Below are 27933 nucleotides of genomic sequence, written 5' to 3' on the forward strand. Positions count from 1 at the left end.
GTTAGCAGAATATGGAATCGGTGGGTTCAGGAGGGTAATACGGAACGCCGTGCTGGGTCCCAACGGCCTCGAATCACTAGCAGTCGAGACGACAGGCATCTTATCCGCACGGCTGTAACGGATCTTTCAGCCACTTCTCGATTCCTGAGTCAACAGATGGGGACGTTTGCAAGACAACAACCGTCTGCACGAACAGTGCGACGGCGTTTGCAGCATTATGGACTATCAGCTCGGAGACCATGGCTGCAGTTACCCTTGACGCTGCGTCACAGACAGGAGCGCCTGCGATGGTGCACTCGACGACGAACCTGGCTGCACGAATGGCAAAACGTAATTTTTTCGGATGAATCCAGGTTCTGTTTACAGCATCATGATGGTCGCATCCGTGTTTCGCAACATCGCGGTGAATGCACATTGGAAGCGTGTATTGGTCATCGCCATACTGGCGTACCACTCGGCGTGATGGTATAGGCTGCAATTGGTTACATGTCTCGGTCACCTCTTGTTCGCATTGACGTTACATTTCAGATGTGTTCCAACCCGTGGCTCTACCCTTCATTCGATCCCTGCGAAACCCTACATTTCAGCAGGATAATGCACGACCGCATGTAGCAGGTCCTATACGGGCCTTTCTGGATACAGAAAATGTTCGACTGCTGCCCTGGCCAGCACATTCTCCAGATCTCTCACCAACTGAAAACGTCTGGTCAATGGTGGCCGAGCAAGTGGCTCGTCACAATACGCCAGTCATTACTCTTGATGAACTGTGGTATCGTGTTGAAGCTACATGGGCAGCTGTACCTGTACACGCCATCCAAGCTCTGTTAGTGCCCAGGCGTATCGAGGCCGTTATTACGAGCAGAGGTGGTTGTTCTGGGTACTGATTTCTCAGTATGTATGCACCCAAATTGCGTGAAAATGTAATCACATTTCAGTTCAAGTATAATATATTTGTCCAATGAATACCCGTTTGTCATCTGCATTTCTTCTGGTGTAGCAGTTTTAAATGCCAGTAGTGTAACTTCTTGTGGGCGAAGATGTAGGTAGCAACGGCAGGTCGCAGCAGGTTGAATATCTATGGTAGGGGGAAACATTGAGTATGAGCTGGCTATGTAGTGAGGGGAGTGGTTGTTGTTGTTTCAGATCGCGGGGCGAAGCGTGTCTCGGCGCCCCTGGCTCCCGGCGGGCACGCCGCCCCCAACAACCACCACCTGCACGCCGGTAACGCCACCAGCGGCGCCGGCAGCAACAACGGCGGCAGCAGCCAGTTCCCGCCCATCCTGCCCAAGTTCGCGGCGGCCGCCGCGGCCTACCTGGGCAGGTACCCGCCGCACGTCGCCACCCCCTACTACGTGCCCGCGCCGTCCGCCGCCGCGCCACCGTCGCACCACGTGAGTACAGCCTGCCGCCTACCTCAGCACCCGACAGTAGCTTACAGGTCTGCAGTACTTCAGCAGGACAACACCCCACCTGTGACGTGCAATATCTGGTCCACCGTTGGCCGGTCGACATGTGGGCCTACCTCAACCTCCCAAAATGACTGTACATATCTCGTCTACTATTGGCCGGTAGACGTGTGGGCCTACCTCAGCATCCCAAAATGACTGTACATATCTTGTCTACTATTGGCCGGTAGACGTGTGGGCCTACCTCAACATGCCAAAATGACTGTACATATCTCGTCTACTATTGGCCGGTAGACGTGTGGGCCTACCTCAACCTCCCAAAATGACTGTACATATCTCGTCTACTATTGGCCGGTAGACGTGTGGGCCTACCTCAGCATCCCAAAATGACTGTACATATCTTGTCTACTATTGGCCGGTAGACGTGTGGGCCTACCTCAACATGCCAAAATGACTGTACATATCTCGTCTACTATTGGCCGGTAGACGTGTGGGCCTACCTCAGCATCCCAAAATGACTGTACATATCTTGTCTACTATTGGCCGGTAGACGTGTGGGCCTACCTCAACATGCCAAAATGACTGTACATATCTCGTCTACTATTGGCCGGTAGACGTGTGGGCCTACCTCAACCTCCCAAAATGACTGTACATATCTCGTCTACTATTGGCCGGTAGACGTGTGGGCCTACCTCAGCATCCCAAAATGACTGTACATATCTTGTCTACTATTGGCCGGTAGACGTGTGGGCCTACCTCAACATGCCAAAATGACTGTACATATCTCGTCTACTATTGGCCGGTAGACGTGTGGGCCTACCTCAGCATCCCAAAATGACTGTACATATCTTGTCTACTATTGGCCGGTAGACGTGTGGGCCTACCTCAACATGCCAAAATGACTGTAATATCTCGTCTACTATTGGCCGGGAGACGTGTGGGACTGCCTCAACCTCCCATAGTGACTACACATATCTCGTCTACTATTGGTCGGTAGACGTGTGGGCCTACCTCAACATCCCAAAATGACTGTACATATCTCGTCTACTATTGGCCGGTAGACGTGTGGGCCTACCTTGACCTATGGCAGCGCCATCTAGCGGGCCAACCATAGCGCCACCTGGTTTCCCCCTTCAAGCTAGACGAGTTTTGTTCTTTGTAGTTTTTTCGTTTGACGCATATTTCGTGAGATATTTGGCCCGCTCACGATCAATGGACCACCCTGTATGTGTGTGTAAGTCTACCGCAGTACTTCCCGACGGCCATGCAAAATAACATCAATGTCTGCAATAGTCTTAGCACAACACCCCATTCATAAATGTCTAGTACCTCGTCCATTGTCTTTGTCCAGATGCTGGGTGGCTTTGGGATCCTGAGGATTGAACTCGCTGACAGGCTGGCCAAAATGGCTAGCAGCAAGTTGCCTCTTGAGATCAATGTTCTGGAATCATACTTTCGATCCATACTGTGCTGTCAAATTTTAAGGATTTGGAATATGGAATGGTATACTCTGAATCTGCCGAACAAACTACAGGCGATAAAGGAGACCACAAAGTGCTGGACGACCTACATGCGAGCCTCTAGCCAGGGCTCCATTGTTCTCTGTCAGCTCCACATACTTGGCTGACTTGTCAACATCTCCCTCCATCGGAAGGAACTGCCCCACTGTAGTTGTACTGCCCGTTTGACAGTGGTCCACATTTTGCTGGAATGTCTTAATGTAGCCATCCTACAGCAGGTTGTTAATCTTCCTGACTCGCCACCCTTGGTGGTTGGCCTGGTTTTATGGTTTATTTGTGAAGGAGTTTTTGTCATTCTCTCTGAGGGAGGATGCCTCAGCCCATTGAGAGGTTGGCAGCGTGGCCTGTTGCCTCCTCTGCCCTGAATGGGTAGTGGTTGTCTGGGTTTCATTGTCTGCCCCAGCCCTCGTCCTACCTGCTCTTTTGCCCTTCTTCCCATGTACTGTCTGACGATATGCTTCGTTTGTTTTCCTGAGTTGCTCTCCCCCTGTCCATGTTGGTAGTCTTTCCTGGATATTGTTACGTTGGGTGCCTCTAGTAAGTGGCCCCCACTACTTTCTGCCTTTGGGGTCCTCTAGCTGCTCCCTGGACAGAGCACCTTCCACGCCTTTCTTCCTCCCCCCCCCCCTTCCTTTTCTTGTTTCTTGTCCCTTTCTCCAGGCTTTGTTGACCTTAGGTAGACCTTGGGGGTTTTCTCTCTTTGGGCTTCTTTGGTGTGTAGTTCTGATGACTTGCTTCTCCCAGGTACGAGAAGCTGATGACCTTGTAGCTTTGTTCATTTAATCATTAATTCAACCAACCATCTCATCCATCATAGGTCGAGAGACGTGTGTGTGTAAGCCTACTTCAACACGCCCCAGTGTCTCTGCAAAACATCATCAGTGCTGCTAAAGTGTTGTGGACATTGATATTTTCCACAGTCACTGATGCATGCTGAGAAAGGGCTACACACACGTTTATCGACGGACTTGGGCAATTCCAGCAGGTCAGCCCATACCTCCAGAATTGCTACAGAGTTGCTCCAGGAACACTCTTCTGGGTTTAAACTCTTCCGCTGGCCACCAAATTCCCCAGACATGAACATTATTAGGCATATCTGGGATGCCTTGCAACGCGCTGTTCAGAAGAGATCTCCACCCCCTCTTACGGATGTATGGACAGCTGTGCAGGAGTCGTGGTACCAATTCCCTCCAGCACTACTCCTGATATTAGTCAAGTCCAGGCCACGTCATGTTGCGGGACTTCTGCATACTCGCGGGGGCCCTACACGATATTAGGTGGGTGTACCAGTTTCTTTGGCTCTTCAGTGTACATTGTGACATTCGTCTACCGTCACTTTGTGGGGTTGGGTTTGTTTGGGTGAAGAGACCAAACTGCGAGGTCTACGGTTTCATCGGATTAAGGAAGGATGGGGAAGGAAGCCGGCCATGCCCTTTCAAAGGAACCATCCTGGCAGGCATTTGCCTGGAGCGATTTAGGGAAATCACGGAAAACCTAAATCAGGATGGCTGGACGCGGGATTGAACCATCGTCCTTTCGAATGCGAGTCCAGTGTGCTAGTCACTTTGTTATTCATGTATTGCCAGTTTCAGGCGGGTTTCATGAAGATTTGGTACTTTCAGTGCTGCCTCCGTAGATCAGGCTTGAGAATGAACTAGTCAGTTCGAAATTTTTCACCAAAATATATGTACTGCAACTGTGACAGCTTTGTAATACACTGTGACAGCTCTGTAATACTCTCTTCGTAAAAAATCTTAGTCTCTAATGATAACTGAGTAGCAGCAAACCTCTCCTGTAGCTGTGCATCTTAAAAACTGATCGTAGGCCTTGCTGCACATGTCACAGTGTGTACATTGAATAACATACAGTCCTCATTTTCTCATGCTGTTTGGGAGACAGAACACCCACATCTAGTTCTTAAATACCTCGTTCATAAAATACAGTTATCAGATACCTATTTGTCCTTCTTGAGTATCACATTTCAGAGCTCTGGCAAAATATTTCGGCCATACTCGCCTTACATTGGCCTCTTAGCACTTCTAAAATGTAACAGTGTTTGCACTGTATGTGAATGAATACAGCACAGAGAAGAACAGGAGCTAATAAAAAACATCCAGTTAACTTAGTATAAGACTACATTTAGCAGGCAAAAACTACCCTGGAGGACTCAAGTAGCAAATCGTTAGCAGTGATAGTGAGACTTCATACCTTCCAGAAGTGTTCAATAGCGAATAAGGTGGTTAATACACTAGAGACACATTTGTGTGCCCGGCCAGAGTAGCCGAGCGGTTCTAGGCGCTACAGTCTGGAACCGCGCGACCGCTATGGTCGCAGGATCGAGTCCTGGCTGTGTGTGATGTCCTTAGGCTAGTTAGGTTTAAGCAGTTCTAAGTTCTAGGGGACTGATGACCTCAGCACTTATGTGTGTGTGTGATGTCCTTAGGCTAGTTAGGTTTAAGCAGTTCTAAGTTCTAGGGGACTGATGACCTCAGCACTTATGTCCCATAGTGCTCAAAGCCATTTGAACATTTGGGTGGATGACAGTCCAAACACAATCCGGGAATCAAGGTATGGTTTTTCTGTGGCTTCCCTAAACTGCTTAAGGCAATTATGAAGCCCATCTGGCCTGAAGAGGATATGGTCAGTGTCCTTCACTAACAGTCTCCAAATCGGCCTCGGTCCCCAATTACCTAGTCGTCGATGGACGCTGAACCCCAGCCTCCATTGGAGGGTATAACGTAGCCCCAGTGGTAGGTTTCGGTGCACACGCTTCGCAGCAGGCGCTTCTCCGTCAGGTGGCTGCCAGTGGCTGTCGAGGTCTCCACGGGTCAGTGAGTCAGCCCCGGCTATCAACAGCAGACTTCCTGGCTGCAGACCGCAGCGCGCCGCCTTCTTTGTACTCGGCTGGTGATAAGGCTGCCCGCAACCTCCACTGAATCAGCGAACACACTCTGACCTACACACCGACCTCTGCGGTGATGTTTTCCTCTAAAAGAGATAGGGGCACTGTTTCACTACCTCGTGGTCTCCAGGGGGAAAACCGGAATCTGCGTTCAGTTATTTAAATAATGCAGTCACTATCAAGCTGAGTGGAGTTGTGTGTTATCGTGGACATGCGGCTGACTTCAGAGGCAAACGCACTCTTTTTGCCAGGACACACAAGCTTGGTATCTGTGTCTTTGGTCTGCTGCCCCTGCTCCAAGAAACCACCTCTTTACATCGTAGATACATTGAGATTATAGGCGTTTTCCCCAATTGTTTACTCAAATATCGATCGAAATAGATAGATATGTAGATATTCAGTGATCACAGGCCCTGCAGACCACACGCTGCTTCCACAAACTGCCTCCATTCCTTTCTGTTTTGTGCCCAGTTCCTCCAGGTATCTTCAATTCCCAGGCCTACAAGATCCATCCAGCGCTGCCTTGGTCGTCCAATGGGGCGTTTGGTGTTTGGTTTCCCGCTAGTGCCATCTTCGCCTGTCTTTCATCTGTCATGAGGGCTACATGGCCCACCCATTGTATTCTTTTGCTCTTTATCTTCTGTAGGATAGTTCGTTGTCACATCGATCGAAATAAAAATGGGGAAATTGCATGTTCATTAACAGCAACTGCTATGTCCCAAATCCATATAAACTGAGGTGACGAAAGTCGGCCGAATTGGCCGAGCGGTTCTAGGCGCTACAGTCTGGAACCGCGGGACCGCTACGGTCGCAGGTTCGAATCCTGCCTCGGGCATGGATGTGTGTAATGTTCTTAGGTTAGTAAGGTTTAAGTAGTTCAAGTTCTAGGGGACTGATGACCTCAGATGTTAAGTCCCCTAGTGAACCAGAATTCAACAGACCATGTTCTTGATTGCTGACACCTGCTCCTCTTGCAGGCCGCAGCAGCGGCGGCAGCAGCAGCAGCTGCAGCGGCACAGGTGCAATATAAGCTGCAGCAGCCCGCAGCGGGCTTTGGCCACCTGTTCCAGCAGCTACCAGCCCCCTACCTCCAGCACCAGCTGCAGCAGCAGCTGCACCACTTCCAGGTCAGTAGTCACTCCACTGTTGCTGTGGTCCTCTGTGACGGGGCTCTTCCTCTAGGGAAGTCCTTCCTGTTCTCTTTTCAGTAGAACAGTCAATCTCCATGAAGGCCTATTGTAGCGATGTGGGTATCTAATCGGTCTTCCTCTGTGACTGTAGGCGTGTAAAGTGGAGGCTCTGCCTGCACCATCACAACACCACCAGCAGCACCACGAGCACAGAGAACACCAGGAGGAGCAGACGACATCTGGGGCAGAGGACGAACGCGAGCCCCGACGTCCGGTGGTGAAACAGGAGCGCCTGGATGAAGACCAGGACCGAGGGTCAGAGCGCGACCACGACCCCGAGGACAGGGAGCGCCAGTCACCGGAGGGTACCCCGCGACCGGAGTCTGCAGCCGCATCGGCGCCAGTTATCAAGCAGGAGCGTATGGACCACGAGGAAGAGGAAGAGGACCGCGGCTGCTGCGAGGATGTGGACATGGAGCAGACCAGGCCCAGTAGTGGCCACCAAAGCCCAGGATCACCACATGCTGATCAAGGTCTGTATGTAGTGCTTGTAGCGCATTCTTGCATTTTTATATTGTTAAGCTGAAGTATTCCTGAGCTGAGTTATCCAGTAATCGCATTCTATTCTTTATGTGAATATATATATATTCCCTGCAGACATAGACAACCTCTGCCCCTCGTATACTGGATATAATTTTGTTGCACGTTACATGGGGACTGTCCCCATCTCTTTTTCCATTTGTGTGTGTGTGTGTGTGTGTGTGTGTGTGTGTGTGTATGTACTGCTGGCAGCCATCTTATCCAGTGACAATGCCCCACAGCCAAGGAGGGCGTGGAGCGCCTGCTGGAGTTGGTGGGGTCCACGGTGAGCCGCCGTCTGGTGGAGGCTGGTGCCCAGCAGCTCTCTGGGTCCCCGGCCACCCCCGCTGGAAGCAGCTACTGCTCCTCCTCATCCGCCTCCAGTGTCGCCAGCGCCTCGTCGCCACTCACACTCATCCACCCATCCAACAACAATAACAGCATCACAACCAATAACAATAACAACAACAACAACAACACCCTCGAGGACCTGCAGTGCCGCTTCTGCCACAAGAGGCTCACATCTGCCGTTGACCTGGATCAGCATGAAAGGTGAGCTCCATTTCTGATTTTCTCACCCTGCAGACATAGACAACCTCTGCCCCTCGTATACTGGATAAATTTCCACTCAGCTGCCTTTTACATCAGGCACTGACAGGTGTGAATATGACTGTCAGATGTATAAGCCATGTTCTGTTAACCGGCGACCTAGAAACACCGGAAAGGCTCTGTCCCTGCTGCTGCCGCAGTGGTCCACAACCCGGAGTCCACTTCACCCCTCCGCCGCTCCACACCAAACCCATGGTTATTGTGCGGTTCGGCCCCGGTGGACCCCCAGGGAACGTCTCATACCAGACGAGTGTAACCCCTATGTTTGCGTGGTAGAGTAATGGTGGTGCACAAGTACGTGGAGAACTTGTATGCACAGCAATCGCCGACATAGTGTAGCTGAGGTGGAATAAGAGGAACCAGCCTGCATTCGCCAACGCAGATGGAAAACCACCTAAAAACCATCCACAGACTGGCTAGCTCACCGGACCTTGACACAAATCCGCCAGGCGGATTCGTGCCGGGGACCGACGCTCCTTCCCACCTGGAAAGCCGTGTGTTAGACCGCACGGCTTTATAAGCCAATGACTGCAAAATACTAGCATGAACTCTGTACAGGAGAATGGAAAAACTGGCAGAAGTTGACCTTGGAGGAGATCAGTTTGGAATCTGGAGAAATGTAGGAACACACGAGGCAATACTGACCCTGTGATCTCTCAGAAAGTAGGTTAATGAAAGCTGAACTTACATTTGTGAGCAGATAATTTTGTTACATGTTACATGGGGACTGTCCTCATCTCTTTTTCATTTTCGTTACTGCTTCCCCGTTTTTTAATTAGATATCTTTTTCTGATTCACAATTCTATTCCTTCATATTTTAGACTGGAAGTTCATGACTGATAATGGTTTTTATCAACTGAAGATGGCTGAAAACTTTGCCTAGCCACGCCAACTGTTACTCTGCGACATTCTGTAGCTTCCTATGCTGTAGTACGTAGCATTTATATATACCAGAAGATTGATCTTAAGGGTTTACGAAACCAGTTGAGTGGGTCTCTGATCAGCTTAAATAAACACAACTACAGTGGACTACTGGACCTTTCATTCAGTTTTATATTTTAGTAGTTTTAGCACCTATATTTAAACACCTGTTGTACTGTATGAACTGTCAATCAGTTATGTATAACTCTCTTCGAAATTCTTAGGGTAGCAGTTGTATTAATACAGGGGGTGAAAGACAATTTACTTGTACAGAAAGCAGACAATAGCAGTGAAGAAAAGCAAAGAATAACTTGAAATGGAAATTGAAGTTCAGGGAGAAGAAATAAAAGCTCTGAGGTTTGTCAATTGCACTCTAATTCTGTCAGAGCCAGCAAAGGTCTTGAAAGAGACAGGGTCTTGAAAGGAGGACATTACATGAACATAAAAAAAGCAGAAAAAGGATAAAGGAATGTAGTGGAATTAAATTAGACGATGGCGGGGGTTTGGATTTGGAAATGAGATACTAAAATTGGTGGATATGTTTTGTTATGCGAAATAAATGATGATGGCCAAAGTAGAGAGGATTGAGATAGATTGGCAATGGCAGGAAAAGTGTTCCTGAAGAAAGACAGATTTGTTTCATCGAATATAGATTTAAGTGTTGGGAAGTCTTTTCTTCAGATTGTTGTCTGTATTGTAGCCATGCATGTAAGTAAAACATGGAGAATATATAGTTTATACAAGGAAGAGTAGAAGCTTTTGAAATGTGGTGCTACGGAAGAATGCTGATGATTAGGTGGGTAGTCTGGGGACTAATAATGAGACACTGAATGGCATTGGAGAGACACGAGATTTGCGACACAACTTGACTAAAAGAAGGGATCACTTGATGGGGTACATCATGACACATCAACAGATTACCAGTTTAGTACTGGAAGGAATTGTCTGGAGTACAGATGATAGAAATGAATATGTAAGAATATTCAGAAGGATGAAGGTTGCAATAGTTATTTGGAGGTGAAGAGGCTTTCACAGGATAATGAGCTATAAGAAACAAGTTTCAGTCTGAAGACCACAAAACAACTGTCCTTTACATAAAATATGGCAACGGGGTGTGTGTGTGTGTGTGTGTGTGTGTGTGTGTGTGTGTGTGTGTGTGTGTGTGTGTCAGTCATTGTTTGAAGTAGCGGCTTCAGTCAAGACCCATCATAACAACCGGGAGAGTGGTTTGCTGACCCCACGCTCCTCCCATCCGCATCCTCCTCTGAGGATGACACAGCGGTCGGACGGTCCCGGTAGGCCACGAAGACAAAGGGCTTTTAACATTACAGCAGGATTTGTTGGTTTCCGCAATGCCGTTCTTTAAATGAGTTGAAGCTATGCGACAATGACACTCAGTTTATACTGTTCTGCTTTTAGTGTTAACAGAGTGTATTGGGGATGACATTAAGTCTGTGTTGGACAGGTTCCTGTGCTGTGGGGGCGGAGGGTCATCGTCATCCTCCGCAGCCAGTGGCAGTGGGAGTGAGGGCCTCGCGGCCAAGTTGGAAGATGCGGTCACCGCCAAGACGGAGGAAATGTCCATCAACGGTGGCAGCGACGAGGCGAGCGACGACGACGAGGGAGGCGGTGGGGGCGGAGGGGGTGGCACCGCGGGATCCACCTCCGGCCTCCCCGGTGCCTCTGCCGGGAACCACGGCTCTGGCGGAGGTGTCCTGGGAGCCGGCATGGGTCGGACGGGCAAGGTCCGCGTGAGGTCGCTCATCGCCGACGAGCAGCTGGCTGTGCTCAAGGGCTGCTACGCTGCCAACCCTCGGCCCAAGAAGGACGAGCTGGCGCGCATCGCCGACCGCATCGGATTCCCCGTACGTGTGGTGCAGGTCAGTGGGCAATAGCTCCACCCAAGCACTCCTCAAGTCTTTTTCTTCATACTGGTACTGTGCTTTTCTTTACTCTCTTCACCTGCTCTACTTCTTTCTGTCTGTTGTTCGTCCATTTCTGACACTGATCCACCCTCAGCTGCCTGCCATTGTCCCTCTTTTCATCAGTCACTTCACACAATGTACTAGTCTTTCTTATTCCCCGTTCATTGCTCTGTGTACTTAATTTTTAAGTATTCCCATGCTGTTCTTGCTACTTTTGGATACTTTCACTGTACAACTAATTTCCCGTAAGCTTCTCCTTATGTAGCTCTTCCATATTCTCCTCTTCTCCACATATTCTATTACTTATACTGTACTCACATTACCCTTATTTTTTTTCCTGTTTGTCTTACTTTCCCGTTCAACACTACCTTTTTCATTAACGTTTTTGTAAATTGCTCCATTTCCTTCCACTCGACTAACTATCAACTTTCATTCCCCTCTTCTATTCTGCTGTACATCACTCCCCTGTGTGTTATGATTTCTGTCCCCTATTATTTTACATTCCTCCTCCTAATTACTGCTACCTTCTTCTCTTTTACCTCACACGTTGTCTCCTTCTCCCCCTCTTCTGTAATTGCCCTCCTCCTCTGCCTTCTACTTTCTCCCCATTTCTTCCTCACTTCCTCCTCTTCTGCCTCCTTCATTGTCCTCCTCCTCCTCCTCCTCCTCCTCCTCCTCCATCTCTTCTTCCTCCTTCCTTCTCATCTGCCTGGTTTGCTTCCTACTGCTAGTAGTACTATTTCTACTTCTCCTCTTATCCATATTCAGCTACCTATTTCTTCCTTTTATCTACATATTCTCCTTCAATGCCTTTTTTTAAATCAGTATTTCAGTAATTGTTCCTTATCTGCCACATATATTATTTCTTAATCACCTTTTTTGTTAAAGAGTATCCAACTTTTACCCTATCATTCTCATTCATATTTTATTCTATAAACTTTTTCTAGATCCTCTTCTTTCAGTTGGTGGTTCTTCTGCTTCTTCCTACATTTGATTCACTCTTTTTTAAAAGATCTGTAGGTATTTTTTTTTTTCAAACAACAAGTAAGGATTCAAATTAGTTTTTCTGTCTCTCAGCTAAGAGTACCATAACTGCTACTTCTTCCTCCTTCTTCTTTATCCATAAGGAAATGTTACACCTTGATTGTTGTAGCCTTTTGTAATTATGTATAACTTGCCATCTCTGTGTGACAAACTGAAGTCAACATTTATGATTTTATGAAGTTTGTTGAATGTCTCATACATTCCTGATTAATAACTTATACTCGATTTGTGCTGAATAGAATAGATGTTAACATAACCATTTACCATTGCAAATTCGATTAGGCTCTCTGGTGTACTCGTATTTTATTTTCTGTTGGCTTTTCAATATATTTCACCTACCCCTCAGCATTCACCCACTTCTTCCTTTATACTGTACATACTTGTTATGTAAATCTTTCTCACATCACTTTTGCTGTATACTTTCATCAACAAATTGTTCATTACCAATCCTGTTTAGCTACTATATTCTCATACTAGTCTTTCCTTTTGGAGTCTTTCCTTTTGTTCTACAGCAGATGTTTTGATTTGTAGGACTGTTTAGCCCCATATTTTTGTGTGTAACTTCTCCAGCCAGGACATATGTTGGTGACAGCAGTGTGTCTGGGTGTGCTGCAGGTGTGGTTCCAGAACACACGAGCACGCGACCGCAGGGAAGGACGGCTAGTGCATGTGCCGTACCAAGCACCACCCCCACTGGCCCCTCCACCTTCGGGGCTGCCATCGCCACCCCCGCTCTATGACCTTACTGCCTGTGAGCAGCCCCTTGACCTGTCTACCAAGCCTCCTTGCAGGAAATTGGAGCCTGTTAAAGCTGAATGGTAAGTGAAGTTCAAACAGGTGGATTTTGTAGTATGAATACTGACTTGTCTTTCTCTTTTCCAGTTAATATCTATGCATGTGATGAGGATTAGAAGTTTTTTGTGAGGTCATACAGAGAACATTGAGTGAATTGTGAATTCTATTGGAATGTTTACACTTTAATCTCGGTTCATGACTGTTTCTATGGATTTAAATATTTTTTGTTCCCCTGCCATCATATTGTCTATTCACTGATTTGTTTAATTGAACTACATCATTGTTCACTAACACAATCATTGTTTACTTAGTTTGCTGCTATAAGCAGGTACACTTTTAGATTATTTGTTTGTCTTTATTACATTGCACCACTCATTGGTTAAGATTATTTTCCCATAGTGACATTTCCAAGTTATACTCTAGAACATTTGTTGACATGTGAGAATGTTCGTAAGAGCATGGAAAGCTTCTCGAATTTTTCCCCTAAAAAAATACATAGATGGGAGAAAGACACAAATGCCCCAGTGATCACCACCATGTTCTCCTGACCACTTCAAATACACACATGCGCACAACCTCAACAAGCACCACTGCACAACCACTAAGTGCACAGTGGGAACAAAGGGTAGCACCAGACAAACAAACCAGTAATTTAATTTGTATGTCTATACATTTCATAGTCAGTTTCAGCAAGACTGTGTGACAGATATATGCCTACACAAAATGTTTCACAATTCCAGTTACAAGTCAATCTTTAAACTTATTTTACACTTGAACATGGTTTCTCATCATAATTTTATCAACTAAGTCCCCCCTACGGCCACTAGGAGCTTGTAACAAGAATCGAGAAACACATATTATGTACAGCAGGGCAGTTGCAGTGCAGCTAATGTGTATACATATCATATTTTGTGATGACTGTAAGACTGCAGAATACACAGCCACCTTTCAGCACGCGCACATGTGGACTCGGCTCACAGGTCTGACTACTCCTGCGGCGGTGACGAGGCGGCGATGAATCTGAGTGTGGGCAAGGCGTCCCCTGCAGCGTCGGCGACACCCAGCCCGCACCGTAGCACTGCCCTCGACGCGGGGCAGTCTCCGCCCCCGGCACCTGCTTCTGGCCCGGTCGCCACCCCCACTTTCCCCTTTGGTGGGGATGGTGGCAGCCGGCTGGCCCGCATCCTGTCGCAGCCCCGCGACTTGTTTGCACTGGCGGCCCTGGATCGGCTGCCCTACGGAGGACCCGAGTCCCCGGCACCCTTCGGCCGCTATCACGAGAACGGTGGTGACTCCTCCAGTCCGCATTCCGACAAGCGCCCGTGGAAGCAGGTGAGCTATTCTAGGCACAGCCCACATTCGTATAATTTCCCGATGTTTCACTTTCCATTAAAATGAAGGTTGCCAATTTTTTCCATGTTATTTCTACAGCTTTCGTTATTATTTAAGCTGCATGGTCATTCACAGTAACTGTTCTTTCGGGAACAGATACTACCGTCATATATAGTTTTTATTTAAATTGTACATGCCACATATCCGTACAGTTACACACTGTCACTGTGATAGACCCCAACCTAACAACTAATATGACAGTTCTTCATATGGTTCATTGCTATGAAGGAGAGATCAAATGATAATTAAATGGACATCCTAGCTGCAAACAGGCATTGATATACTTCATTGGCGACATGTTGAAAATGTATGTCCCGACCGGGACTCGAACCCAGGATCTCCTTCTTACATGGCAGACGCTCTATCCATCTGAGCCACTGAGAGCACAGAGGATAGTGTGCTTGCAGGGACTTATCCCTTGCACGCTCCCCGTGAGACCCACATTCCCAACATGTCCACACCACTACATTCATAGTGTGCCTAATAGATTTTTGCGCATCATACTCATTAATCGTGGCAGATTAATCTAAGTCTCGTACAAGTTCGGGCATAGCATGTGCATTCGCACAATAAGGTCAGTGGCCAGGAAGCCATATTTTAACTATATGTGATGGTAGTATCTGTTCCCGAAAGAACAGTTACCGTTGATGACCATGCAGCTTTGCTGGAATGAAATGGTAATTAAATGGACACCCTAGCTGCAAACAGGCATTGATATGCTTCATTGGGGACATGTTGAAAATGTGTGCCCTGACCGGGACTCGAACCCAGGATCTCTCGCTTACATGGCAGACGCTCTATCCATCTGAGCCACGAGGGCACACAGAGATTGGTGTAGGTCTAATCCCACCCCTATGTAAAGTTCCCTTCTATGCTGCCAAATACCAGATGAGTTAATGAAGTGGCAGAGGGGGACCCCAATTGGGAATATTTTTTGGAGGGGGACGGTTGCCATTTTGCAAACATCATGTGAAGTAAATGTCACATTTCATAGCACTGTATGGTCCAACAAACTACAATAGTATACTGGCTAACATTACAGGTCTTGCTACTGTAGGAGCCTCACAAAAAAATTCCACAATACCTTATAACAGGGAAAAACCTTGCTAATTCTTAAAACTGCTAGCTATTGGCAACTAGAACTACTGTACTATCCGTTTTCTTTGTACTGTACAGGATGACTAGTCTCCATCAAGATCTAGCTTGACTAAAGTGCAGGCAGAGAGTGAAAGCGAGGCAAGATACAGTTATAACAGTTCAGTTTCCAAACGAGAGGAAATTGCCCAAGTCTGCATACCACCGACCCTCTACTGCCAATGGCTCCAGCCACTTGCTGGAGCAAGGAGACACCATTAGAGCTGTATTGGGGGAGGGGGGGGGGGGGGGGAAGACTTAACAAAGCAGCCACATTCAACTGAGCAACAGCTGCTACTCATTAGCCTCAATCTTATGGATTTCAATTGCTGAATGAATGACTAGTGTCATCCAAGTGCAACTCTGACCACAGTTACTCCTGCACCTGGAGATGTCACTGGCAGTTCACCTTGCTCAGCAAAAAAAAAAAAAGTAGTATAAATTTAGATCATAAAATTTCATTGAAACTAAACTATTACCATGCAAACTTTGACTTAAGAATGAAGAAAGACATATGGACACACACACATTCTCTCTCTCTCTCTCTCTCTCTCTCTCTCTCTCTCTCTCTCTCTCTCTCTCTCTCTCCCTCCCCCCCTCTCTCTCTCTCTCTCTGTCTGTCTGTCTCTCTCCCTCTCTCTCCCCCCCTCTCTCTCTGTCTGTCTGTCTCTCTCTCTCTCTCTCTCTCTCTCTCTCTCTCTCTCTCTCTCTCTCTCTCTCTCTCTCCCCCCCCTCCCTCCCCCCCTCCCTCCCTCCTCCCTCCCTCCCTCCCTCTCTCCCCCTCCCTCTCTCCCCCTCCCTCCCTCCCTCTCTGCCTCAGGTATATGATAACCATCCATTGGACTAGGCTGAGACAACCATAGCTCCTACTACTGTCTGTCCACTCAACCAGTGTGAGGTAATATCACGTCTTACCACTATAGACTTCAGCCAGCCACCTAGAGTGTTACACTGTCCATCTGTTACAACAGTATTAATAGCTCTCACACACTTCTCAGTCGTCCCGCACCTGACCTCAATCCCCTTCTCCTGCCACAGGGTTACGGGGATGGCGAAGACACGACGGACGATGCGGAGGACTCGGGTGGCGACCCAGCTCTGGGCACTTCGCCCTCCAAGAGGCACCGCCTGCTGGCTGCCCTCGGTGGCACTGACCAGGAGCCCGAGGGCCAGTTCGTGTGCGACCAGTGCGACAAGGCATTCAGCAAGCAGAGCTCGCTGGCGAGACACAAGTACGAGCATTCCGGTGAGTCGGGAACCGGTACGTCCAACAGCCAACAGCTCGCTCTTTCCTATGTACTGTAGCTAGCTGTAGCTGTAGTTGTAGTTGTAGGTGTAGGTGTAGGTTGTAGCTGTAGGTGGGCAGCACGATAAGTCCCACTCGGCTTAGAGTACGTGTCGTGCACGGACGGGCAGTCGGCAGAGAACTGTGAGGTCTGGCTAAAAAATAGCCGGACCGATATTTTAAAAGACTAACAGTGCAGGTCTCGAGGTCAGATGCTACACTGCCGTCATCTCCTCTCCCCATTCCCAATAACCATTTGCCTGCTGACCCCACGCTCAGGCTGTTGCCTCTGTTTTGAGTGAAACAAATCTTAGTTGAAACTTGGAAATCTCACCATAGAGGGCCATTCTTTACTGAAAAAAAGGCTACGACAATGTCTTTACACACTCAAGTCTTTGAGTGGTTTAAGTGGTTCGAAGAGAAATGAGAAGAGAGTGAAGATAAGTCATGTTTAGGGGTTCCTCAGTGTAAACAACAGTGGAAAAAATTGTAAAATGGTTCTTTAACCTGAATCATCATCAGTTGAGCATGTGTACGGTTGCTGATATTGTAAGAATTTAGAAAGAAACAATTAGACAGATATTACATGAGCGTTTTCACACGAGGAGGCACTTTTCGCTAGTTGTGGCCACCGAGTGGTGGAGCACTCACCCTACTGTCTAGATCTCACTCTCTGTGACGATTTTCTCTTCCCAAAAGTCAAATTAGTGCTGAAACGAACAAGATCTGAGACAGTTGAAGAAAAAGTGATAGATGTCATGAACCTGGTTTCAAAAGATAACTTGCAACACTGCTTTTAGCTCTGGAAAATTCACACGAAGTGGCGTAAGTATTGTGAACAGGAATATTTTGATGGGGATAATGTGAAAATTAGGAAATAGTAAAAATAAAGAGTCTTATATCCCAAATCCAGGTATTTTTCAGCTAGACCTCATATTGTTGGCAGAATAGGTCATTGATCACTTAGGGTTCCACGGTTGCTAGGAATCGATCAGATCTTAGCATACGGACTGTCAAGAGAGTAATTCTATCTACTTATGAGGCAATTTGTTTTTTACAGCATCATAGGCCATTTATCGCACCCAAGCCACCACAGCTCCTCATTTCGCTGTTTGTCATCCTCGAAGCTCTTTCTTCCTACAGGAACATTTCTTGCCCACATCTCTCTTTTCCTTAGTCTTCCTCAACACATTTCAAAATAATATATGGGAGATTCTACCCCAGCAACCCCATCATATGACCATATTATCATAATAAATGCTTCTCCTCTACATCATCACACGTGGCCTTTTTTCCACATTCTCACTGCGTTTTTCAATTCCTGTAATTCTAATTTTATCCTGTATTGTGTCCAAACAATCTGGTTTCTGGTGAGCATAATTTGTTGTTCAGAACATATACTACTGGTCCAGAGCTCACAGTACACTTTACAAATGACTTGAACATATAGGTCTTTGCCTCTGCAACACATACATGGGAATTACACAGTCATTTGTCATGCACTCCATATTGAATGGAATGGGAAGAAACTCTATAGGTATAGTTAGAAGTATCCTGTGCCTTACACTTTGCTTGTTTGTTGAATGTAAATGTAGCTGTAGATGTAGATTTAGATGTAGGGGACATTACAAACCAAACACAACTGTACTCTGTAATGGTTTCTGAAATGTAGCAATGGAAAATAATCAGGAATGGGACAGTGCACATTATAGTAAATTAACTGATTGCAGTTCTTTTGTGTTACTGCAAAATCCTCCTCGTAAATCATGTTAAATTGTTGTGAACAGGTGCCATGTTGCTGATCACAGCTGCTGTCTGCAATTTTGTCTACAAACTGTGATTAGGAACTCAGCTTCTGATTACAAGAGCCAAACATGAGCTGAAAATATATCATTTATAGCCTGCACAATACTCGTTACTCACAGTTTCAAAAGACTGCGTCTTGAAGACCATGGAGGATAGAGCATAAACTTATGCTGATGTTTTTGCTACAGAATAGCAAATCTTAATGTAGGTAGACATCTCTACTCCAAACAAAACAACAACAACAACAACAACAATTATGATGATGATGGTGATGATGATGATGTCAGTGACAACAAAAACACAATAACAGCTTGCATGAGCTCAGTTCTGCAACAAGTAACTTAAAGTTTCCTACAGAGATACTGAAGCTACACAGTTTTTTCGTAGCACAGTTCTTAGCATAAGACACATACATTAATTTAAAATCTTGTGTCAGTTACACTGTTAACTTCAACAACTAACGAAATCATCAAGAACATCAGAGTAAAATCCTCAGCAAATGATAGCATGCACAGTTGCTAGTATGTTGTTGCACTGTTAATGGTTCCCAGGAATTTTTTTCCAATCTTTCGTGACATTCTGTTTATTAAACGTTTTCTGCAAATTCTAGCCAATACCAAATCACTGTACTCTTCACACATCACTGATTTGTTTTAAAAGCTATTTCAGTTTCAGGGATCCATTTTTGCATCAATATCTCAGCAGACAACGATTACACTATTTCCCATACAGCAAAAGTTCTAGCATGTTTGCACACTATCACCTGCCGAGAATTCAGTTACTATATCATCAACAATTCCTAATTGTTTGAAGCTAATACGTTTGCTGAGTGTTACTGTTAATGTATAGTGTTCTAAAATGATACAGAAAACCTTGTAGAGAGAACCTAGCTGAGTACAGAAACCTATGTCCAGGCTCATAATCTAGCATGCTTCAATGCTTAAAACAATTGGAGATGATGGTTGTCACTATTTCATCAAAACTAACCTGCCACCACCTTGTCCAAACTATCATTTTGTTCCTATCTATGTCCAAAATCTCAAAGTAACATTATCAACATTGTCATACTGCTGGCCCCCAAACTATCTGCAGAAGCTAACATTGTGAACACATTTGTCTGATGAATCCACTCTGTATGTGAGCAGTAGTTTCCTGCACCCTACTGTCACCGAGCGAGGTGGTGCAGTGGTTAGCACACTGGACTCGCATTCGGGAGAACGTCGGTTCAGTCCTGCATTCAGCCATCCTGATTTTGGTTTTCTGTGATTTCCCTAAATCACTCCAGGCAAATGCCGGGATGATTCCCTTGAAAGGGCACAGCTGACTTCCTTCCCTGCCCTTCCCTAATCCAATGAGACGGATGACCTCGCTGTTTGGTCTCTGCCCCCAAACAACCCAACCCAACCCAACCTACTGTCGAGCCTTACCATTCTATCTCTCACCTTCCCAACTGCTTCCTCTCACAGTTTTGTAATTCAGTTGTGTCATTGTGTGGCATAGAATGTTCACTAGAGCTAAGTGTGTTCTGAAGTTAAACAGTATTGCAGTGCTTGTTTCATGTAATATTTTTTTGATCTGACAAAACTGCCTTGAAGTCCCCTATCTTATGTAGCTCATTAGAACCATTGTATGGACATTTGTTCCTATCCTGAACTGTGCAGTGGCTCTGGAGTAGTGCTGCCCCCAGGGTAGAATTGCACCCAGGGGTAGCACTTTGGCCCCAGGGTAGCACTACATCATCGCTACAAAAAGTCCGTGCTTACAATCTATCAAATGACACACGCGGTTGGATAGAAAGTTTTCTAACAGACAGGGAGTAGTATGTCATCCTGAATGGGGTAACTTCAACAGTAACAAGAGTAACTTCAGGTGTGCCCCAGGGCAGCGTAATAGGTCCTCTGCTGTTTATGGTTTACATAAACGATCTGGTTGATGATATTGACAGCGGCCTTAGACTGTTTGCCAATGTCTACAGGAAAGTAATATCACATGAAAGTTGTGAACAAATCAATGAGGATTTGCAGAAAATAAATGCGTGGTGTAATGACTGGCAGTTATCTCTCAATATTAGTAAGTGTAACCTACTGCGTATAACAAGGTGAAAATCGCCATTAATGTAAGAGTACAAAATAAATGATCAGTGTTCAGAAGCGGTAACATCAGTCAAGTATCTGGGTGTGACTATTCGAAATGATCTCAAATGGAGTGATCAGATTACGCAAGTAAGGCGTAACTCTAGATTGCAGTTTATTGGTAGAATCCTGAAGCGATGCAGTCCTTCAACAAAGGAAATAGCTTACAATATGTTAGTTCGTCCAGTCTTAGAGTATTGTTTGACAGTATCGAACCCTTACCAGTTGGGTCTGATTCAAGAGATTGAGAAGGTCGAAAGAAGAGTGGCAAGATTCGTGACTGGTACATTTAGCCATCGCGAGAGTGTTACAAATCTCATAGAAATATATTAAAAACAAAGATTCCATGACTTACTAAATGGGAAAGCGCTGGTAGATAGGCACAATAAAAAAGCACACAAACACACACACAAAATTTCGAGCTTTTGCAACCCCCGGTTGCTTCGTCAGGAAAGAGGGAAGGAGAGGGAAAGATGAAAGGATGTGGGTTTTTAGGGAGAGGGTAAGGAGTCATTCCAATCTTCATCTTTCCCTCTCCTTCCCTCTTTCCTGACGAAGCAACCGGGGGTTGCGAAAGCTCGAAATTTTGTGTGTGTGTTTGTGTGCTTTTTTATTGTGCCTATCTACCAGCACTTTCCCGTTTGGTAAGTCATGGAATCTTTGTTTTTAATATATTTTTCCCATGTGGAATGTTTCTTTCTATTTTATTTAAATCTCATAGAAAGTTTGAAGTGGGACACACTTGCAGATAGACGACGCGCTAAACAGAAGGGGCTGCTCACTAAATTCCGAAATCCAATCTTTGCCAAGGATGTAGAGCGTATATTATTACCACCAACTTTCAAATCACGTAATGATTATCATTCAAAGATAAGGGAAATAAGAGCTCGTACTGAGGCATTCAGACAGTCGTTTTTCTCTCACGCGATCCGCGAGTGGAACGGAGGGTGGGAAATATGACTTTGGCGCAAATTGTGCCCTCTGCCACACACCGATTGGTGGTTAGTGGAGTATATATGTAGATGTAGATGTAGATTTTGATGCATCTTGTATATTAGATGAACTCAGTGTTTGTAGTCATTTTCATAGTTCTTGCCTTTTCATTATTGATCTATATTAGGATATAGCAGCTTTTAAAGTAGTGTAGTAGAGCATGTGAACGTGTGGCCACGCCACGTGCTACAACTGCAGCCTCCGTTTGCCTGCCCGCAGGTCAGCGGCCTCACAAGTGCGACGTCTGCACCAAGGCGTTCAAGCACAAGCACCACCTCACGGAGCACAAGCGCCTGCACTCTGGAGAGAAGCCCTTCCAGTGCTCCAAGTGCCTCAAGCGTTTCTCGCACTCCGGATCCTACAGCCAGCACATGAACCACCGCTACTCCTACTGCAAACCCTACAGAGAGTAGCTGCCGGACACCGGCCCCGTCGGCCACCGTCCCGGCCCCGGCTACTCTCGCCGTGGACTGTACGGGGTGTAGCCTCCTGCAGCCGACGCGTGAACTGCCGCTACTACCACCTTGAGTCCTACGGACAGCGGCGGGGCTCCCGTGCTGCTACCACTGCCGGCCCTGCGGAGAGTAGGTGACGGCCTCCGCCGTACGGGTCGTAGTCATCACTTGCCGCCACCTTCGAGACGGTCCGCCGCTCTGGCCGCGCGCGGTGCTGGGAGCAATTTAATATTGCCACATGTGTCGGCTACTGTCATTATGGCAACATCTCACAAAACTCTGAACTGAACTGATTATTTCGGCTACACCACACTGTGGCTCTTCCGCAGTACCCGGCACCTCTCACTACGAGCTTCACAGAGACTGGATATCGGGTGCTGTGCTAACTGTCACTGTGCAGTGGCATATTTTTCAGCTGGTACTGGTTGGAGCACACCACTTGTACCTTGTTGTGTATGGAGCAAAACTGCACCGAGATAGATCCTGTATCGTATAATTTGCAGTATGCAAAAGTGCTTGAAAGTCAGTATTGCACAGTTCCCTAGCTAAGATGTACTCTTTTGAGCAGCTCGATTGTCATAGCTAACCTTGCCAGTTTGATAAGCTGTGGCTCAAAATACATTTAAATCAACTGGCATTGTGCTTCTTTGCCTTACAGAATCCACTCAATGCAGGTGTATTTTTCTCCTGCCGCTGCGTGAAGTGTCAACATTTCTCCTCTGACCGATCTTTTTGCCACTCTCTCCATGCTATATCACTCCAATTTTTCCCTCTTAGGCAATACGAGGACGTATTATTTCAAAAACTTTAAACCTTGCTAAGTTTCACCATTATAATACCACAGATGCTGTTCTTGAAAGTCATTTCACCTAATTAAATACCACCTCAGCTGATATTTACTGTAATTGCAATTACTGATCATTCATGATAATGGAGTTAAACTACTCAATCTAGTCTACCACTAGAACATCACATTTTTGGTAATTACTAGCGACAACATCTTTGAAACAAATACCTTGTATGCCTCTCAATTAGGACAACTCGTAACATGTTCCGAAGCTTATCCAGTGGCAGGTGTTGAAATACATACTTATCATATAGTACTTTGTTTGTGTCCTTTGCATTGTCATTCAATTCTATGGCTTTTTATAGCTTTTGCCTAAACCCTCATATTCAGTTTTCCCGATCCAGGATACAGCTAAGACCATTTGACCTTAGTGATGGGTGTAATCTGGCAAAAATTTCCATCAATGAACAATGACTATTTTGGAGTGCTGAGACATGCAAAAGCCATTGCACTTCCAATTTTCAAATTCACTGATGTGGTTCTGAATTAACCCTGCTCTTGAAAGATCACAATGGTTTCTAAAATTACATGTGGATAGTAATTTGTATTTGATATATCATATTCTAACAAGATAAAACTGTAAAGAACTTCACTGTGGCCCTGAGAGAGACATTTTAAGAAAGTATCTTTGCTTCTAAAAAGAAAACAAGAAAAATATGAACCAGACTTAAATTGTTGAAACATTAATTGGGCTTTATTAACCCCTTTCCTCTATTTGTCGGACAGCTCTAGTAGTTAAAATTGCTTATTTGGAGAAATCAATCTTAATTCACAGTAATCTCTTTCTGCTTCTCTGTATATAACCTTGAGCACTTGTTATGTAATGAGCGAGGAAGTAAGTACCTCTTAGCGACATACAGCACCAACATCATATAGTTTGTGTCCTACCAGAACATATAATACTGGTAATATTGTACCTACTACCTATGTCACATCTGGATTCAAGTATCTGCTTTTATTCCTCAAACTTTTTATGGTATAACACCCTTTACTTGTTGCAGCTTGACAAGATATATTTAGCACAATAATATTTTACCCTATCTTATAGTACTTTTTAAATTTTGACTCTTGAGCATAGATATCACAATTCTCCACTTTATTCTTCATATTAATGTACATTTAAGAATGATTATTATTGTTCTGTCCATTGATTCTTCATTCCTTAAAGTAACTAAAATATAATAAACTAATTTTGATGTTTGTACTATATAAAATTGTTCATCACACAGTGAGTTCCAATTTATAGAAATATGGCTTCATATGATGCATCATAATTTTGTAGTTAATAAAATGGATAAAGTGTTCATCTTGTGAGGAAAATGAGTAACAAAATGCAACACACAGAAAAAATAATATGCCACGTATACCCACCTGATTATACACCATGGGAAAACTTAGTTTAGAACTAATGTCATCTTTTTCCCAACATGTTTGGAAAATGTGTACTTTCAAATTGGTCTGAATGAAAGTAAAACATAGATATTAGCAGTATTTGAGGGAGAAGAAGACTTCATATGTAAATGTCACTTAAATGTGGACAGCTTTAGCAGAGCTGACAGATCCAAATTAAAATCCACAGCTGTTATAGCTAGCTTTTTGAATAATAAATACAGTTCATTCATTGTGCAAAGAAAAGATCAGATACGGGGAGTAAGAACTGGTCAAAGCACTGGCACAACAGATCAAATAGTATAGGAAGCACATTGGAAGGAATTGTGGTGTAGATCAGCCAAAGTTTAACAGCAAAATTATATACATCTCTCACTATTAGGATCTCCACTTGGATTGTTCAGTTTCTTTCCATGCCAACACCAGTACCTTGAGACAGTAGAGATAGAGAGAGCCTCTCCTGCAAATAGTTGCCTCATGCCATTCATACACATACTGTTCTCCAATCCCCAACTGCATTTCAGTTGTCTTACACAAATTTCTGTCTTCTTCTGCATTATCTCTGTGTCACTGTCAAATAGTCCTCTTTCTTACATTTTATTTTTCACACAAATACATTACTTTTATTTACACCTACCTTTCTATCTATTTTTATATCATTCTTCCTATTCCTTTATTTCTTTCTACCTGTTTTATATATCATCTTGGCATTCTCCCTATCTACTGTATAAATTTTCTTTCTTTTTTCCGTTCTAACTTTTTTCTTTCTTTTTTCTTCCTTCCTTTGTAACTTTTATTTCTTCTTTTGTATCCTTTCTACCCTCTTTCCTTTCCTTCAGTCATTTTGGCAATTTTTTTTTTCAATGTTACTTTCTGAATTTGGAGACATTGTTTCATTTTTCTCCTGATACGAAATCTATATTTCCATTTAGAACCATTATTTATACAAAGCTGGGGTGTTTATCTTTGACCTACATACCACAGGAACCTCATTCTTACAGCTGTGGATCTTAATAATTTTTACTTCAGAGATTTTTCGAGAGTGCTGTGTGTCTCATCGTACAAGGGTAGGAATGATTTTTCCAGCACATCTTTCTCTTTGTGTTTTTGTTTTTTTAAGGCAATTTCTTCCCTTTATGTACTTCCTATATGCTGGAGCTATATATTTCAGCTGTGGGATCATATCCAACAACTCTGCTGTAGTTGTTCATTCATTGAAAATTACTCTTCAGTCTCAGATATTGTTAATATACCTTTATCTACATGATCCAAATATTTTTTTTAGTAAAATATAAAGTTTTGACTGTATATGTTACTTAAATTGAGGGAGTTTGAAAGAAACTACAGACCCCCACTATGTGTATGTGTGTATGTATGGCAGATATTCCAGATTATGTTAACATAGCAGTCTTCAGAATTCTTTAAATGTTATAGTTAATAGCAGAAGATATTTGTAGTGGAAAAAATACATTTCCAGAGAAGCAAATGGTTGTAGTGAAAATTAACTGTTAAATGAACAATGGGAGGAATGAGTGGCAGAAAGAGTAGAAATTTGTTATGAGTAGGGTGACAATGTGTTTGCAATGAGGATTGAATCAAATGTCTTCCACTGCCGTCAAAAGCTGACATATATTGGTGATCACAAATATTATAGTTTTCGTGTAAATGAAAGAAAAACATAAATTAGGCTTTTTATTTCCTTTGTTTGTACATCACATGACTGGATGACCAGCATATTAATGTTAATAGTTGTCATTTATAGAGTAATATATTTCTTGACATTTTATGTAAAAAAACTGACAAAGTGTAGATTGAATGGGTATTTTTCCATTTTTTACAATTTTTCTTTCCAGTAATATCTAGAACTTGCATTTAATTCAGCACAGAAACCTCATTATATTCTTATTTTCATAATAATTGGTAGTTCCTTAATATGGCTTCACCATTGGTTTCCTTTACTCTTTAACCATTTATAACCTATACAGAAAATGGGTCCAATATTTAACTACTTTTGCATATACAGCCCCTCACTTTAACCCATATTTGGTTAATGCAGACTTGAAGTTAATAATTTAAAATGGCTTTCTAGGAACGGATTCAGTGTTGTACTGATGACATCAAAAAGCCTGCTTCATCCATAATTCGTCTGAAAGGAAAGCTTATGTAATCTGTTAAACTCACAATAATTTATTTATTAAATGCTTGTTAAATAATGAAAAGACTGATAAAGCACACTCTTGTCAAGTTTTCTTTTACATATTGAAATACAGATTAAAAATCAATAAAGGTTATTGAACCGAGTGCTGATAAATGGCATATAAGAGTTTAGTAAGAATATGTTTTGAATTCTGAAACTGATAATGAAAATAGAATATATTCAGCATTGACGTGCTCTCATTGACAATATCTTTACAAATAGTATAATACAAAACCATGGTGCAAATGGGTGCAAAGGAATTATTGTAATAATTCAAAGTAAAGAAGATACGTAGCTAAGAAAAATTTAAAACAAGAACCAATATTTAATTCATGTTACTTGTTCAAACACTATACCCTACCTGAAGTTCATAATCCTGCCTTTACCAGAAACACTACAAAAATGATACAACTAGAACTCAGGTCTTAGTTTTTTATATTATTTAATGTACATAAAATGCACTGAATCGCACACAAAATGTATTCGGTTTCTTACTTTGTACATAAATTATTGTGGTGCATTTACACTTCATATACCACACATATTTCAAGATATCTGAAATTCAGTACACTGAGAGACAAACTTGTCGTAAGGTTATATTAGACTATGTGACTGTCAAGTTAGTACTGCTTTTGTTTCTTGCAGTTGAAGTGACAATGGAGCTTTTGTAATTTCGTACCAGAATGCTTTCAAGTACATTGTGTACTGGAAAATATATACCTGTATACATGTAAAATAATTATACACCATGAATAGAAGAAATACATTTGGTGTTACTTTTTTTTTATGAATATGTGCTATAGTGCTCCCAAATATATGAACTTTAATTAAATGCTATAATAAATAACGCTAGCATTATAAATTAGATGAATGGAAGAGTAAAGTTATGCGCACTGTGTAAAGTTTAAAATAAACGAATTTAAAGTGTCTTTTTCTGCATGAAATTTTCATCAACGATATGAGAGAAATTATGTCATAAGTCTATATATGTATCTGTATATAGAACTTTCATCTTTATTACTGCTCTTATGTTATATATTCTATTTGAATCAAGAAAGCATTCCAAGATCAGAACTGCTATATCTTTCCATGTGTGTATGTGTTGCAAGCAAAGGGTTTTTGACAATAATATGTAGGAAATCTTTTTATATTAACAAAACTGATTAAAACCATTCATGGTCTGAATGGTCATTACAGGGATGTAATAGCCAGGAAACAGTGGCTTCCCTCTTCATGTTTACAACACTGATTAATGAAGGGAGCTGCTTATTGCTCTTCAAGCCTAAGAATATATTCAGAGTATGAAATATTTAATAGAATCACAGGGAGTGTGATTTCCATATATTATATATTATAAATATTAATGAAAAGAAATTATATATTATGAAAAAGGAAATGCAGTTATATATATATATACATATATATAAAAGGATAACTTCATGATGAGTATCCTTTCCCCTCCTGCCTCCAAA

The 27933-nt window shown here is 43.8% G+C and overlaps 1 protein-coding gene across 1 annotated transcript in view; it reads left to right on the forward strand.

Moving 5' to 3' along the window:
• The window catches only part of LOC126109428 (zinc finger protein 1-like), a 236720-nt gene extending 214638 nt beyond the window's left edge, over positions 1-22082 (forward strand). The window contains exons 6-14 of the mRNA XM_049914462.1: positions 1144-1391; positions 6806-6955; positions 7110-7491; positions 7780-8089; positions 10533-10947; positions 12652-12787; positions 13784-14163; positions 16396-16603; positions 21793-22082. Of these exons, the coding sequence (XP_049770419.1) occupies positions 1144-1391; positions 6806-6955; positions 7110-7491; positions 7780-8089; positions 10533-10947; positions 12652-12787; positions 13784-14163; positions 16396-16603; positions 21793-21986 (2423 nt within the window). The 3' untranslated portion in view covers positions 21987-22082. The remainder of the gene's footprint in view (positions 1-1143; positions 1392-6805; positions 6956-7109; positions 7492-7779; positions 8090-10532; positions 10948-12651; positions 12788-13783; positions 14164-16395; positions 16604-21792) is intronic.
• Positions 22083-27933: the final 5851 nt, after the last annotated feature.

Source organism: Schistocerca cancellata, chromosome 12, assembly GCF_023864275.1.
Source record: "Schistocerca cancellata isolate TAMUIC-IGC-003103 chromosome 12, iqSchCanc2.1, whole genome shotgun sequence".
NCBI classification, from domain to species: Eukaryota; Metazoa; Arthropoda; class Insecta; order Orthoptera; family Acrididae; genus Schistocerca; species Schistocerca cancellata.